The sequence below is a fragment of the Gadus macrocephalus genome, chromosome 11 (genome assembly GCF_031168955.1).
Source record: "Gadus macrocephalus chromosome 11, ASM3116895v1".
NCBI classification, from domain to species: domain Eukaryota; kingdom Metazoa; phylum Chordata; class Actinopteri; order Gadiformes; family Gadidae; genus Gadus; species Gadus macrocephalus.
This window is the reverse complement of record NC_082392.1, coordinates 3,114,007-3,130,428: the sequence shown is the minus strand read 5'-3', so window position 1 is coordinate 3,130,428 and position 16,422 is coordinate 3,114,007. Positions and strand designations below refer to the sequence as shown.

At 49.2% G+C, this 16,422-nt stretch overlaps 1 protein-coding gene across 1 annotated transcript in view; it reads right to left on the bottom strand.

The window, feature by feature from the left end:
* LOC132467471 (potassium channel subfamily T member 1-like) overlaps positions 1–16,422 on the bottom strand; it is a 63,704-nt gene that overhangs the window by 3,577 nt on the left and 43,705 nt on the right. Inside the window, 15 exon segments of the mRNA XM_060064784.1 lie at positions 492–542; positions 889–951; positions 2,537–2,834; positions 4,919–4,939; positions 5,863–5,991; positions 6,722–6,805; positions 7,264–7,365; positions 8,195–8,306; positions 9,254–9,388; positions 9,997–10,068; positions 11,445–11,617; positions 12,331–12,436; positions 14,768–14,916; positions 14,919–14,992; positions 15,985–15,997. Of these exon segments, the coding sequence (XP_059920767.1) occupies positions 492–542; positions 889–951; positions 2,537–2,834; positions 4,919–4,939; positions 5,863–5,991; positions 6,722–6,805; positions 7,264–7,365; positions 8,195–8,306; positions 9,254–9,388; positions 9,997–10,068; positions 11,445–11,617; positions 12,331–12,436; positions 14,768–14,916; positions 14,919–14,992; positions 15,985–15,997 (1,582 nt within the window).

Here is a 16,422-nt window from a genome sequence, read left to right as displayed (position 1 = left end):
GTGGAGAGTTGGTCCGTCGACCTCCACTGAGACACACACACACCAGCCTGCACATGTATGGCAGACACACACACGCACACACACACACCAAACACGCACGTACACCAGCCCGCACATACAACACATACACACAAGGACACACCCAACACATACACACAAGAACACACGCATAAGCACACATATAACACATACACACAAGCGCGCACACACACACACCACATTCAACACATCTACACACGCACTCACCGCATACAACACTTCTACACAAGCGCACGCACACACACCACATGAAACAAATAAGCACACGCACACACACCAAATTCAACACATAAAGAGAAGCGCACACACACACACCCCAAATACAACAAATCAACACAAGCACACACACCTCACACACACAAACCCCAAACGCGTGCTCAAACACACACGCAGAAACACACGCGCTCGCTGGCAGCGTCATGCAGCAGATGGCCGTGCGTGGACCGGCTGACCTGGCGCTCGGGTCCTCTCTGTGTATGGGTGTTCTGAAATGGCCTGCAACTCTTAGCAACAGTAGGTATGGTCAACGTCAAACAGGCCTGCTTGTTTCATGTGCCTGTCCTAGCGTTAGCCTTAGCTGCTTCCCTTCGTACCCATATTATAGAGGCAATAATATCGGTGACAAACCCTCCATGGACACATGGGTTTGGTCTACAGGTGTAGAATTACAAAATATTGCAATGTGACTACAAATTATAAAATGGTATATAAAGTGAGTTTTCTCTATAGAAGGCTATATATAGACAGCACAGGTAGCACTATATATAGAGAGTAGACATTAAGGCACTAAAACGGCACTAAAAGGCACATGGTGTTTAAAACACATATAAATATATGCACACAAATTACCTTGCAAATATCCTAGATTTACCCTGTTCATGACATCGCTCGCAGTAAGGTTAGACACATCCTCTACAGGGCGAAGCGAAGGGAGATCAGTAGAGAGAGAGAGAGGAGGAAAAAGAGAATACAGATCAGCCAGGCTGGGGAATGCAGTTTGCGGTTTGCTGAGATGGATGAAGGGGGGTCAGAGGTGAGGAGAGATGCAGAAGGAGCCATGCAGCGATGCAGGAGGACAGAAAGACGTGCAGGGTCTTCCAGAGGCCATCCTTTTCCAAGGGTCTCACTCAACGGAGGTCACCACGGAGATCTTGGCTCATGGTGGGGGAACGTTCAAAGGAACCGCAGGGGAGTGTTCTCTGTCTTAAGGGCTCTTTATGGTTCCACGTTCACGCAACGCAAGGGGGTTACGGACCCCTTACGTCCTTGCGGACCCTCCTTTGCGTCCACCGCAAGGGCCGGACGTGCACCTCCAACAAAAAAGGTAACCTTCCGTCGAGGCGACGCAGCAGTGAGGGCTGTGATTGGTCCTCTTACTAAAACCCGACGCCGAACCGTAAAGGTTCACGACTGCGTCGAAGCGTCTGCATGGACATTGCGTTGCGGGAACGTGGGACCATAATCAGCCCTTTACTATCGGGGGGGGGGGGGGGGGGGGGTAGGTGGGGGGGTACTGGGAGTGAGAGGAAAGCGCTCAGACTCAATGGAGGGAAACCGGGCCAAAGGCTTAATGCTCCTCCTGCATTCATTCATGCTTCGAGGGTCCGTACGTGATGATGATGATGATGATGATGATGAAGAGGACGAGGGGGGGGATGATGGTGGCTGCTCACTCAGATTGTCGTGAGAACAGCAGTAGTTGGGAGGTGATGTGCGGGCTATGAGAGGGTTAATAGTGGGGGGTGGCTTTGAGAGGGTTAGGCGTGGACTGAAGGGTCTTGTGAGGGTGATGGAGAACAGTCATGGCAATACTTTGGTTGAACAGGCAGTGCGATGATTGGGTTGAAATGGATGATTTAGTGCAAACATTTTTTATATTGTATTGTTATCAATCTTTAATCACATTCAAATCTTAAATGGCTTCATGATATGTGTGAAACATTACGTTTTAATTGCAGTTAACATCCAACATAATATTATCCAAATCTTAGTATTATTTATCTGAACATCAGTCTACTTAAAGGTACAATATGCAAGATTTTGTTAGTTTGAAATGTTGTCTAAAAACATTTCAAACATTTCAACATTTGCAATATGCAAGGGTTAGTTGTCGTGCAGACTGGAGGCTAACCTCAAGCTACAGGATCAACGTGACCTGCTGCTGAGAGGAATCTCAAGTTATTACAAGCTCCACTTCTGGAGGGGGGAGAGAGTAGGAGGAGAGAGGGGGGAGAAAAAGGGGTGAGGAGAGAGGGTGAGGAGAGAGGAGGGCGAGAGGAGGGGGAGGTGAGGAGAGAGAGGGGAGAGTTAGGGGTGAGGAGGGAGAGGGAGGGCTGAGGAGATAGGGGGAAGGGTGAGGAGTGAGAGGTAGAGTGAGCGGTGAGGAGAGAGTAGGGAGACGGAGGAGGGAGGAGAGAGTAGGGAGCCCCGTGGTACCTCACGACCTCCTCTGTTGTGCTGCGGTTACATCCTGCTGCCAGCAGGGGGCTCCACTCACCGTAGCCCACGGTGGGCAGGCCCAGGTGCTTCATGCGGTTCTTCACCAGCTCCGACAGCTCCTGCCTCTCGGAGCGGCGGTACAGGCTGAGCCGCTGCTGGGAGATGCGCTCGGCGCGGCTGGCCGGCTTGGGCGTCTTCCTGCTGAGGCGCCGCGCCCACTGCTTGCTCTTCCTGCGCAGCAGCGTGTGCTCCGACTGCTCGCTGGTGGTGGAGTTGCGGTGCGCCGTCTTCTCCTTCCAGCTGTCGCCGGAGGGCCGCGGCTCCGTGCCCGCCTCCACGTTGATGGACACCTCGGACTGGATGGGAGGGGGGAGGGGGGGGGGGGGGGGGAGGAGGAGGAGGAGGAGGAAGGGTTAATACACTGAGGGTGTGCGTGTTCCTGTCGGCAGCCGCGGATTGAAAACAACTGAGTCTGTGTGTGTGTGTGTGGTGTGGGGGTGTGTGTGTGTGTGTGTGTGTGTGTGTGTGTGTGTGTGTGTGTGGAGTGGGAGGGGTGTCTGTGGGTGTGTGTGTCCGTCTGTGTGTGTGCGTCTGTGTCTCTGTGTGTATGTGTATGTGTGTGTGTGTGTGTGGAGTGGGTGTGTGTGTGTGTGTGTGTGTGTGTGTGTGTGTGGTGTGGGGGGGTGTGTGTGTGTGTGTGTGTGTGCGTCTCTGTCCCTCTGTGTGTGTGTGTGTGTGTGTGTGTGTGGTGTGGGGGTGTGTGTGTGTGTGTGTGTGTGTGCGTCTCTGTCCCTCTGTGTGTGTGTGTGTGTGTGTGTGTGTGTCGGTGTGTGTGTGTGGAGTGGGAGGGGTGTCTGTGGGTGTGTGTGTCCGTCTGTGTGTGTGCGTCTGTGTCTCTGTGTGTATGTGTATGTGTGTGTGTGTGTGTGTGGAGTGGGGGTGTGTGTGTGTGTGTGCTTGTTCGTCTGTCAGTGTGTGTGTGTGCGTCTGTCTCTGTGTGTGTGTGTATGTGTATGTGTGTGTGTGGAGTGGGTGTGTGTGTGTGTGTGCTTGTTCGTCTGTCAGTGTGTGTGTGTGTGTCTGTCTCTGTCTCTCTGTGTGTGTGTGTGTGTGTGTGTGTGTGTGGTGTGGGGGGGTGTGTGTGTGTGTGTGTGTGTGTGTGTGTGTGTGTGTGTGTGTGTGTGTGTGTGTGTGTGTGTGTGTGTGTGTGTGTGTGGGGGGGTGTGTGTGTGTGTGTGTGTGTGCGCTAGTGTGTAAAAGGGTGTAGAAGCCTCTGGAGCGGTGGGATAATACTAGTTAGAGTCAGGGCATGCGTTGGGTACTGCACGAGGGTCGGTTATCACAGACAGGTCACTGGACAACGTCACGGCAGCTCGGAGCAGGCAACCAGTGGGCAGAAAGCAGACGACCACAGATAGACGGCCGGCAAGACGACAAGGATTGGTTGTGCCGTTAACCGTTACATTTATAACACACCATGGGGTGTGTTATAGGATAAGAGATTGATATTAGACGGATTGTTGTTGTTATATATTTATTAATATTTCTTACTGTATTCTATTTATTTATAAAAAAAAAAAAAAAGAAGCACTGAACAAGATCTGCACCTTAATTTCGTTGTGTAAATACTTTGTATTTAACCCAATGACAAATAAAGATTATATTCTATTCTAGTCTTTAAAAGGGTGGATTTGGGTCATAATATTATGATTTGTATGCACGCAGATATTCATTAGTAGATGCACCAGGCTTTTTTTTTTATCAGATGCGTGTAGCCTCTAATACCCCCATTAGTGAGATGTGTTTTTGCTGTAATCGGTGTAGGAGTTTGCTTCCAATTTATGTGACGTCCCCGACAAATCTTGCCACATACGACCCCCTCATTAGAAGAATTATCGTTCATTTTAAAGACAACGATTATTCTAATCGTTAAAATGATTGCTAAAAGATTTAAAGATAAGTTCAGTTGACTGTTTAAAAGTCACTTGCAGGTTCATTGATGAAAAACTGAAACATAAAAAAGCCTTTCTTAGAAGGGCCGATTCTTTCATTTATTAAATGCTGTCAAATTATAATCTTCCAGTCAGTGATAATAGAATGACACTGCAAACAAACATTATCTATTTTACATTAATATGCAAAAGAAAGACTAAATAAACCATTCAACTCTTGGAATAGCAATTAATCACTAAATCATCAGGCTGAATCGGACAAACTGCAGTATGATGCTGTTTATTCACTTACAACACTGCTGTCGTCGCTAGTGTGACCGCAGTCGTTCATGACAACAGAACGGTTTACTGCCCCTGGCAGCCAGCCATGTTTGTGAAAGGGCACCGCAGCTATAGGGTCAGAGTTGTGCTGGGTTACTGTTTCACTGCGCGACGCCCAGCAGGAGAAACGACAGCTGAAACATTAAAGTCAAAACATGCTTTCTTACCTTCGGGAAGCGACCTCTGTTCTGTGAACAACAAGGGAGGACAAACAGACAAAGCAAACATACAAGAAGATAGGATGAAACATGCGGGCTATCGTCAGCAAAACCAGAACTTTTTCCTGAGGATAGCGTGTTAATGCATCAATTATTTGCAAACAGGGAGACAGGACGGTTTCCCCTTCACTGTTGTGTAAATAATGCTGTTTCGTTATACAGCACGGCCTGTATGAAACGGAACAGAGCGAGCCCCGGTTCTAACTGACCCTGGGTCTGGACCAAACCGTTTGATACACCAACAGGGTACCGGCCTGGAACGCAGCCAGGCAGAACTGAGGTCAGGCATGAATCAAGTATCCAGAAGACGTGAGGTTCAGATGGGAGGGAGGAGGAAAGCAAAGGAACCGAATGCTGAACAAAGAGCACGGAGGAGAAAATGGAAGAAGACGGGCGGAGGAATATCGGAACATTCACAACAAAGAAACCGAGACAAAAGGAAAACATGAACAATGGGGAAAACATGAACACTGGTGAAAACGTGAACGATGGTGAACACATGAACACTGATGAAACATGAACGCTGGTGAAAACATGAACCACGGTGAACGCATGAACGCTGGTGAAAACATGAAAGCAGGTGAAAACATAAACACTGGTGAAAACATGAACGCTGGTGAAAACATGAACGATGGTAAACACATGAACACTGGTGAAAACAAAAACACTGGTTAAAACATGAACCACGGTGAACGCATGAACACTGGTGAAAGCATGAACGATGGTGAAAATATAAACACTGGTGAAAACATGAACGATGGTGAACACATGAACACTGGTGAAAACATGAATACTGGTGAAAACATGAACGATAGTGAAGAGAGAGACCAGATGAAGGGCTGAACTCTGAAGTGAGGGGGGAGGGCCGGCGGAGGTGGGGGTCTGGGCCTCACCTCGGAGGTGGAGAACATGTGTGACTCTGTGCGGTAGATCCCGATGGGGATCTCAGCGCTGGAGGAGCACAACTTCTGGAACAGACGGCCGTAGGTCCGGATCCACAGGTCCTCCTCCGTCACCTTCATCTGATGGAGCAACCGGACCTTCGTCACACACCTTCATCACACACCTTCATCTGATGGAGCAACCGGACCTTCATCACACACCTTCATCACACACCTTCATCACAAACCTTCCTCTGATGGAGCAACCAGACCTTCGTCACACACCTTCATCACACACCTTCATCACAAACCTTCATCACACACCTTCATCTGATGGAGCAACTGGACCTTCATCACACACCTTCATCACACACCTTCATCACACACCTTCATCTGATGGAGCAACTGGACCTTCATCACAAACCTTCCTCTGATGGAGCAACCGGAGCTCCGTCACACACTCACACTCTCCTCGAGGCAATTCCAGCTCCATTAAAATCTAATTCAACATCAATCGTCATAACATTTCTATTACAATTACATCTCCATTGAAATCGAATTCAACATCAAATTTTACTTACATTTCTGTTTCAAATCTATCTCAATGCCATTTCAATTCGAATTCTATTGAGAGAGAACTCTAATCTAATTCAAATTTGATTCTGTTTCCTATTGGGAACTTCCTTTGCATGCACCATGCTTACATTAAAAACATATTGAAAGCATTATCAGAGTTAAAGCGTTGCTCAATGATATGGGCGAGCTCATCTGCTGCAAGCTCCAGGTCAGTACGACGAGCCAACATTCAGCACAGAGCAGCGCTACAGACGGAGGGGGGGGCTGGTGGGGGCTCCATGACTCTCCTACTCACCACACACAGGTACCCGGACCCGGGCGTGGTGTCCAGCCCCAGCAGCAGCCGGGCGATGGGGATCATGTAGTCCTTGACAAACGACTGTGGAGGCCGTGAAGACATGGCGGTCAGAGTGCTACATGAATAACCGGAACTTGAACTTGAACCACTGTGAGCATTGCCCTGTCCGTCTAGACATGTTATGATAAGGACTCCTCCTGATACACAAGATGCAAGATAATCTTTACCTTTGGTACACTTGTATGTAGAATACCATCCGATTTTAATCTGACTGACATGTCTTTGATGTGCTAGGAACCTGAAAACCTAAAAAGGGGGTACCTAGGGACCCTAGCAGGATGGCCCCTTACAGAGTGGGGTCCCTAGCAGGACGCCCCCTACAGAGAGGGTCTCTAGGGTCCCCTACAGACAGGCGTCCCCTAAAGAGAGGATGTTTGGGTCAGTAGGTCGGCCCCCTACGGAGAGGCGGTCTCTAAGGTCAGTAGGTCGGCCCCTATAGAGAGGGGGTCTGTGGGGTCGGGAGGTCACTGGCCACCCACCTGGTACAGCAGGGTGTCCAGCATGCTGATGCTGAACACCCGCCCGGCGGCGAAGGGCAGGCGGAACATGAAGGCCAGGTTGGAGCCCTTATCACGCTCGATCTGCGGAGAGAGGAGACCCCGGTCAGAGACGGCCGCGGCCCCGCACGGACAGGGAGGTGCGCGTGTGTGTGTGCCTGTGTGTGTGTGTTTGTGCCTGTGTGTGTGTGTTTTTGCCTGTGTGTGCGTCAGTGTATGTGTGTGCCTGTGTGCGCGCACATGTGTGTGGGTGTGCGCGCGCGTGTGTGTGTGTGCCTGTGTGCGCGCACGTGTGTGTGTGCGTGTGTGTGTGTGTTTGTGTTTTTGCCTTTGTGTGTGCGAGAGTGTCTGTGTATGTGTGTGTGTGTTTTTGCTGTGTGTGCGTGTGTGTTTGTGCCTGTGTGCACTCACGAGTGTGTGTGTGCATGTGTGTTTGTGCCTGTGTGTGTGTGTGTGTGTGTGGGGGGGGTGCGTCTGTCTCTTTGCAACCACAAGAGAGAGCCCAAATATTATTCATCACGAAGGAAACTCAAGGTTTAAAGTAGCTCACAGGAGATCGGATAAACTGGGAAGCCACTGTTTATCTGGTCTCCTTCTGTCTCTCTGTCTACATCCAAGAACTTAAAGATATCTTAAAGATAAATCCTTACTGATCCTACTCAAATGAATGTCTCATCTCATCTTGAGATGAGACATTCATTTGAGTAGGATCAGTAAGGATACTCAAATGAATGTAAATAATGTAAATTAATGTAAATCTTAAGACATCAATTAACTAAACATTCATGTCGAGCGATACCGTCAAAATGAACGTTATCGTGAAGAGTAGGAAGGCCTCTAAGAGCAGGCCGATGTGCCACAGCGTCTCAGGATTTATTGCACCATAGCGCCTCACATCAACATTCCCCCGCACCTTCTCCAGCTTGGACAGAGCCAGCGAGTAGCAGTCCTTCGCCCGGAACTGCATGAAGCGCATGTTGGAGGGGTGGGTGAGCTCTGTGATGATGCTGAGGCTGGGGAACAATCTGGGGGGGGGGGGAGAGAGAGAGAGAGAGAGAGGGAGAGGGAAAGGGGGGAGGGCGAGAGAGAGAGAGGGGGGAGGGGGGGCGAGAGAGAGGGAGGGAGAGAGAGAGAGAGAAAGAGAGAGAGAGAGAGAGAGAGAGAGAGAGAGAGAGAGAGAGAGAGAGAGAGAGAGAGAGAGAGAGAGAGAGAGAGAGAGAGAGAGAGAGAGAGAGAGGGGGGGGAAGGGGAGAGAAAGAGAGGGGGGAGAGAGAGGGGGGAGGGGGGGGCGAGCGAGCGAGCGAGAGCGAGAGAGCGAGAGAGAGAGAGAGAACCATTTGACCTTCAGAGCACCAAACAAGGCATTAATAACATCAAAGTAATTCCCTTATCTCTAAGTCAGGCTGGGGTAAGTCATTTGGTTTCCCAACCAGTAATCACATCTTGTAGAGCATGTTGAGCAGCAACCATAAAAGCGAATAGTGTGATAAATCAGAGCCCACAATATTCATTCACATAATAAACTGTGCGTATGCACATAAGAGGCAATATGCACTCAGATAACGACATCCAATCCACTCGTTGTCAAGTTCCTGAGCAGACGTGCAGTCTAATGTTAGCCTGGTGGTAGCCTGGTGTATACCTGCTGTTAGCCTGGTGTTAGCCTGGTGTATACCTGCTGTTAGCCTGGTGTTAGCCTGCTGTTAGCCTGCTGTTAGCCTGGTGTAAGCCTGGGGTTGGCCCGGTGTTTGCCCAGTGTTTGCCAGGTCTTACCCTGGTGTATACCTGGTGTTAGCCAGGCCTTAGCCGGTGTTAGCCTGGTGTATACCTGGTCTTAGCCTGGTGTTTCCCTGTTGTTTCCCTGGTGCTAGCCCAGTGTGAGCCCGCTGTGAGCCCGCTGTTAGCCCGCTGTGAGCCCGCTGTTAGCCCGCTGTGAGCCCGCTGTTAGCCCGCTGTGAGACTGGAGGATCACCTGAACATGGTCTGCACGTTGACGATAGTCTTGGCGTCGGCCATGTAGTCCTCCTCAGCGCTCATGGTGCTCTCCTTGTCCACCACCACCAGGTTGTCAGCGTAGATGATCCCACACTGGAGGAGGTTGTCCAGGCTGCCGGAGACACAAGCAGCAGTCAGCACACGACCAGGCACCATTCAGCCTCTCACAAGCAGCAGTCAGCACACAACCAGGCACCATTCAGCCTCTCACAACCATAACTACATGATAAGGATAATAATCCTTCAGAACAAGGTTTTTTTAAAAAGGCCCCGCACTAGTAGAAATAATAATGATAATAATAATAATAATAATAATATAATAATAATAATATAATAATAATTATTATTAGTTTTGTGTGCCTCTCAGTATTTAAATTTGATAAATGATAAATGTATTTGTATATAGTCGTGGTTTATAGATTTGAAGCCATGATATATTACTACTTTTTGGTGGATAGTACAGAGATATATTTTCTGTATTTTCGTTTTTTACCCTTACTCTAATTTATTCTCTTTTTTAGGTCCTCTCTTGTTGAGAACGGTTGGTGCAGGGACATACACTATCCTCTGTGATCTGGGATTAATCTTTGTATCTTCTCTGATAGTGTGGTGAAGGATGCTCTTCAAGGTCCACCCTGAACACTAGCTCTGCTCTGACGTATGTTAGGTTGAGGTGGGAGTCAAGTTATTGATCAGCGGGTTAGTGTTGGTTCAACCTACTTATCGATGGTGCCCGCCATGAAGTACACCATTGGGAAGCAGCAGATGGCCTCCAGGAAGTGGTTATCTGGCCTGTTGGGAACACACCGGAAGTGGATATAACAGGAAGTGGTTATCTGGCCAACAGGAAGTGGTTATCTGGCCACTTATCTGGTCGATAATGATGATAAATCATGATAATTATAATAATGCATCATGATAATAATGATATGACATCATGATAATATTATGAAGACATCATGTTAATAATAATAATAATGATAATGTTGCTCTTAAGGCAACATCTCATAGGAATTAAGTGAAAAGTCCTTGTTATGAAACTGTTTCATAACACTATGAAATGCAGCTGTACTCAGGTGAAGGGAGGATTATGAACGGTTGCTATGGAAACAGAGAGAGAGAGAGAGAGAGAGAGAGAGAGAGAGAGAGAGAGAGAGAGAGAGAGAGAGAGAGAGAGAGAGAGAGAGAGAGAGAGAGAGAGAGAGAGAGAGAGAGAGAGAGAGAGGCAGCAAGAGGAGGGAGAGAGAGAGAGAGAGAGAGAGAGAGAAATCAGAGGCTATCACTCAAAACAATATATTGAGATAAGATAGATAGATAAAGATAGAGAGAGAGATGCAGTGACAGAGAGAGAGAGAGAGAGAGAGAGAGAGAGAGAGAGAGAGAGAGAGAGAGAGAGAGAGAGAGAGAGAGAGAGAGAGAGAGAGAGAGAGAGAGAGAGAGATGGAAAGGGAGAGAGAAAGAGGGGGGGGTTGGGAGAGAGAGAGAGAGAGTGTTAGAGTGACCCAGTAGGCTGTCTCTCAGTGTGGTATTCTGGGTTTCCTGTATTATTTATCTGATACCTTCCTGCAGAGTTGCTACACATTTATGAGGAGCAGGGAGGGGGTTGAGCTACTGGTCAATGCTCTCTGTTCTGGTTTCACACACACACACACACACACACACACACACACACACACACACACACACACACACACACACACACACACACACACACACACACACACACACACACACACACACACACACACACAAACAAAAATAGCTAGATGGACAGACAAACAGATAGACGGATAGACAAATAGACACACACGCACACCCTCGTGGAGGAGGAGGTTGGGGGGAGGCGGAGGTCGGTGGAGGAGGAGATCGGTGGAGCAGGAGATCGGTGGGGCAGGAGGTGGATGTTGGTAGGAGCAGGAGGTGTATTTTGGGTGGAGGAGGAGGTGGATGTTGGTAGGAGCAGGAGGTGTATGTTGGGTGGAGGAGGAGGTGTATGTTGGGTGGAGGAGGAGGTGGATGTTGGGTGGAGGAGGAGGAGGTGTATGTTGGGTGGAGGAGCAGGAGGTGTATGTTGGGTGGAGGAGGAGGTGGATGTTGGTTGGAGCAGCAGGTGGATGCCGGGTGGAGGAGGAGGAGGTGGTGTATGCCGGGTGGAGGAGCGGTCTTACGGGTAGTCCAGCAGCAGTACGATGGGGTTGAGCTCCTTGCGGGGGCGGTAGTACGCCCTCAGGGGGACGATGAAGTTGTACAGGCCGTTCCCCGCCGTCTCCGCCGACACGATGATCAGCTTGTTCTTGAAGCCGTAGGCCTTGGCGTCCTCGAAGCTACTGTGAGTACAGCCCTGGGGGACAGACAGGGAGGGAGACAGACAGGCAGACAGGCAGACAGACAGACAGACAGACAGACAGACAGACAGACAGACAGACAGACAGACAGACAGACAGACAGACAGACAGACAGACAGACAGACAGACAGACAGACAGACAGACAGACAGACAGACAGACAGACAGGAGGGAGAGAGGCAAACAGGCATGAATTATGTTTAAATGAGCCTTTAAGTTGTATAGCATTACACAAGCCCTCATCTTTGGGTAAAAGAAAAAACCTTCGGAAAGTATTGAAATGAGTTCAAATAATCAGTTATAAATCATATAAATATAGAACAATTCAATGACCTGTTATTATGATGGACCATGCTGTCAGGTGTGATGCTGTAAGGTGTGATGCTGTCAGGTGTGATGCTGTAAGGTGTGATGCTGTAAGGTGTGATGCTGTCAGGTGTGATGCTGTGTGGTGTGATGCTGTAAGGTGTGATGCTGTAAGGTGTGATGCTGTCAGGTGTGAAGCTGTAAGGTGTGATGCTGTCAGGTGTGACGCTGTCAGGTGTGACGCTGTAAGGTGTGACGCTGTCAGGTGTGATGCTGTCAGGTGTGACGCTGTGTGGTGTGACGCTGTCAGGTGTGATGCTGTGTGGTGTGATGCTGTCAGGTGTGACGCTGTCAGGTGTGATGCTGTGTGGTGTGTTGCTGTGGGGTCTGCCCCCTGGTCTCACCCTGTCCAGACGCAGGCAGCAGAACGAGGCCTTCTGGGGCAGCAGGTGGCACAGGGTGGGGGAGCTCCCGATGTAAGGGGAGTTGGGGGGGTAGCCCTTCACAAAGCTAGATCAAAATACACAAGAGACACCCGAGTTTCACGAGTTAGGTGAATGCATGTATCTCCATTGTAGTAAATGCATTCTAGCCGTAGTACACACTTGATAACGAACTATTTTGTTCAACCAACCACACTGCTGTCACCTTAAATGCACTTGAACATGAATATCACTTTTCCGCCACATGGTGGCACTGTTTGCTAACACGTTACAACGCCAAACTCGCAGCGCTTCCTCTGATTTCCAGACCGCAAAATCTGCTCTCTCATCATCTCAGCAGTGTACAGATAAACTAAGATACACAATGTAATAAGGTCAGAATTATGTTCTTTATTATCCACACCCACATCGCTAGATAGCCCTGACTCAATCCTGAGATAACATGCTTAAGCCTTAAAGGCACCCAGTGCAACTTTATGTAAACATTCAATGAAAAATAAACATTCAATTTTGTAGTCTTTTTTACACGTAGTAAGTTTCAATAACTCCATACCATTACATATCGACATTCAAGGAGCAAAGATGAGACGTCGTTGTGTGGTGAGAACTGATAGAAAATCGTAAACAACAACAATCGCCGGTGGGGAGAAGCCATTTTTCCATTGACTGGAAGCCTGCTTTATTTATTGTAGGTTACAAAAAATAAAGAAAATGGCGGCATTGTTGTTGTTATCGATTTTGTATCAGTTCTCACCACACAACGACGTCTCATCTTTGCTGCTTAAATGTCGGTATGTAATGGTATGGAGTTATTGAAACTTACTACGTGTAAAAAAGACTAGAAATTGAATGTTTATTTTTAAGCCTCGAAAGTTGCACTGGGTGCCTTTAAGGGGTCGGTTGAGCACGTTAGAATAAGGGAGAGACTGAGTTACAAGCTGGGCGTTGATAGCATCATGCAGCAGTGGTTCCACCCGCTGACTAAAGACGGACCACTAAAGTTTTATAAAGACCCTTCGCGGACCACCTCATACCCAAGGTGTGCAGTGAGTGTTGGGATGGCGGTTACAAGTTAACACGACGGGCCACTTTGAACTGAAAGTCATCTGCATTAAATAACATGAAGCAACGATGTTGAATTGATCAAAATTAAAAAAGAAAATCCCACAGACCAGTTGCAGTGCCCTTACGGACCACCGACTGGGAGAGATAGGCCTACATGGGTATAAAACACCATGTAGACCGGTCTGTCCCAGTCTAGCCCAGTCTAGCCTCCATGGTCACTATGCACCATGTAGACCGGTCTGTCCCAGTCCGACTCAGTCTAGCCTCCATGGTTATTGAACCGTAAAAAGGAATCAAAAAGAGCTTCAGCAGCTGCAGGGCTCCTGGCTGTCAGGCCAGTGATGGACGACTAAGGGCTGACATTAACCCTCCACCCTAAGGGTGCGCACTTAAGAAAGGTTGACCTTCCGTGGCGCTGACCTCTCGCCCAGGACCTCATTCATCACGCGCCCACTGCATTAAAACATCAGGCACCGCATTAAAGAGCACTCAGACCCATCCCCCCCCCCCCGCCGTCCCGTCCCGTCCTCCCGGCCACTCGCATCAGGACCAGCAGCCTCGGACAACGTCGCTATGACGACAGCGGCGCTCTCTAAATGGAACGCCATGTCCCGGAACAACCTCCCCCAGAATAATCGGGCGTTCGCAGGATGACGGTGCTAGCCTGCGGAGCAGTGTGGTGCTCCGCTGGAGTTCTCCCTCAGATCTTTTCTGTTTTACCAGCCGCTAGCCAACAGTGCTTATAGCCCGGACACAGCCACGATGGGGATGGTGGCGTCGCATCGCAGCTAATTGCCGCAGATCAATTCCCACACTGAGCTTCGTTCCCGGTTGGACGCCCATAACGATAATGGTGACTGGAGGAAAAAACAGCAACATGTGTCGAGCTAATGCAAGATTTTGCTTCTGCCACTGGGTGCTGCGGACCGCAGACGAGATGGATGTTAATATCTCTCTCTCTCTCTCTCTCTCTGTCTGTTTCTGTCTCTCTCTCTCACTCTCTCTCTCATATTCTCTCTCTCTATCTCTCTCTCACATATTCTCTCTCTCTGTCTGTTCCTGTCTCTCTGTCTATCTGTCTCTCTCTCTCTCATACTCTCTCTCTCTCATGCTCTCTCTCTCTCGTACTCTCTCTCTGTCTGGTACTCTCTGTCTGTTTCTCTCTGTCCTGTTTCTCTCTCTCTCTCTCTCTCTCTCTCTCTCTCTCTCTCTCTCTCTCTCTCTCTCTCTCTCTCTCTCTCTCTATCTATATCTATATTTAAATATGTGTGAATCAACCTCTAAGCCCCCTCCTCCTTCCCCCCCTATCCGTGGCCTGCCATTGGCTACTCACTCCGAGCCCACGGAGCCCTCCTCGTCCGATTGGTTGGTCTCGTCCTCCAGCTGGTCGCTGAGCATGTCGCAGGGCAGGATGGCGGAGGAGTCTGCGATCTCCAGCACGGGGGCTATGCTGGGCCGTCGGCTGCCCCCCCCCCACCACCACCGTTCTCCGTGGGGGGCGCCAGCTTGCTGGTGTCCTCGGGGGGGTCAGGGTTCTGCAGATCGATGGCCACTGTTCCTGGAACCATGAGGTCGTGACGTCAATGTTGTTTACGTACCGCTGTCGTTGAGATTCAGGAGGAAGTCCTCCCCCGCCTCTCCGCCGGGCCGTACCGTCGCTCACCTCGTGAAACCTTCGTCTCCCTTCCAGGTCATTCCCTTCCATGCTGCACTGAGTTATATAAGGTTATAGTTGTTGTCTGTGTGTGTGTTAGGTATGTGTTGTCTTCCTCTGTTGTGTTACGTTGCTAGTCCGATGCCCGGCTCCTCCTCGCTCTAGTGTCGAGGTGTCCCTGAGCAAGTACACCTCATCCTATCTGCTCCCGACGAGCTTGCTGTCGCCTTGCGTGGTTGACACCGCCGTCGGGTGTGTGAAGGTGTGCATGAATGGGTGAATGTTAGGCAGTATTGTTAAGCGCTTTGCGTGGCCACTGGTTGGAAAAGTGCTACATGAATGCAGTCCATTTACCTCGTCGCACTGTCTTCCTCCAGGTCATTCCCTACCGCACTGTTCTATATATAGTTATGTTTGTTGTGCCTGTGTTGAGTTTGGTGTTGTCTCGCTCTGTTGTGTTAGGTTGTCTGTGAAGTACTGGGGAAACGAACAACCCACCCTTCTTGTCCGTGTGGTTGTTTTGAATTTAATTGAATCCGTTTTTTTTGTGTGCCCACTATGTTGATCGACGAAAACACGCTGAGTGTAAAGGGCAGATTGCTTTTATGTACGGTCTTCTGCGGTTTGCTGTTTTATGGTGTGTTTGGGGAGACGTATTGTTCCTCCGGGGTGATCGATGCGGTCGGATCGAGCGGCAGAGCAGAAATCGCCTGGCTGGGATCAATGAAGTGGTCACATTGTCCGTCGCCATTTGAATAATCAATGACATTACATTTGAGTTATCAAGCAGCAGGCACGATGCCATGAAAGAGCTGAAACGGTTTACATGTGGAACATTAATCACTGGACATACGTAACAGACAGCGTCATGCACGAAGCACCTCGTCACAACTCACCATAAGCGGTCGCCTGATCAACTTCACACAGCAAAGAGATTCACAACACAACGATGTCAGCCAGCCAAGGAAAGACAAAGCACGAGAAAGACAAAGCGTGAGACACATGAAGCATGTTAATGACAGAGCGTGAGCAACACAGAGAAGGCCTCTCTCTGTCTGTGTCGGCCTGCAGAAGCACATGTACAGCAGCCCAGCAGCCACAAAACAAGATCTGCTAGTGCTCACACTGAGCTTGAACGAGCTCTGCAGATATTTGATGAAGGTCAACAAAGACATACAGATTGTCTCTGTTCACCCATCGTTCTCTAAACACCTCTCTGTACTCCCTCTCTCTATCACTCTCTCCATCCCTCTCTATCACTCTCTCCAACCCTCTCTATCACTCTCTCCATCCCTCTCTATCACTCTCTCCATCCCTCTCTATCACTCCTCCTC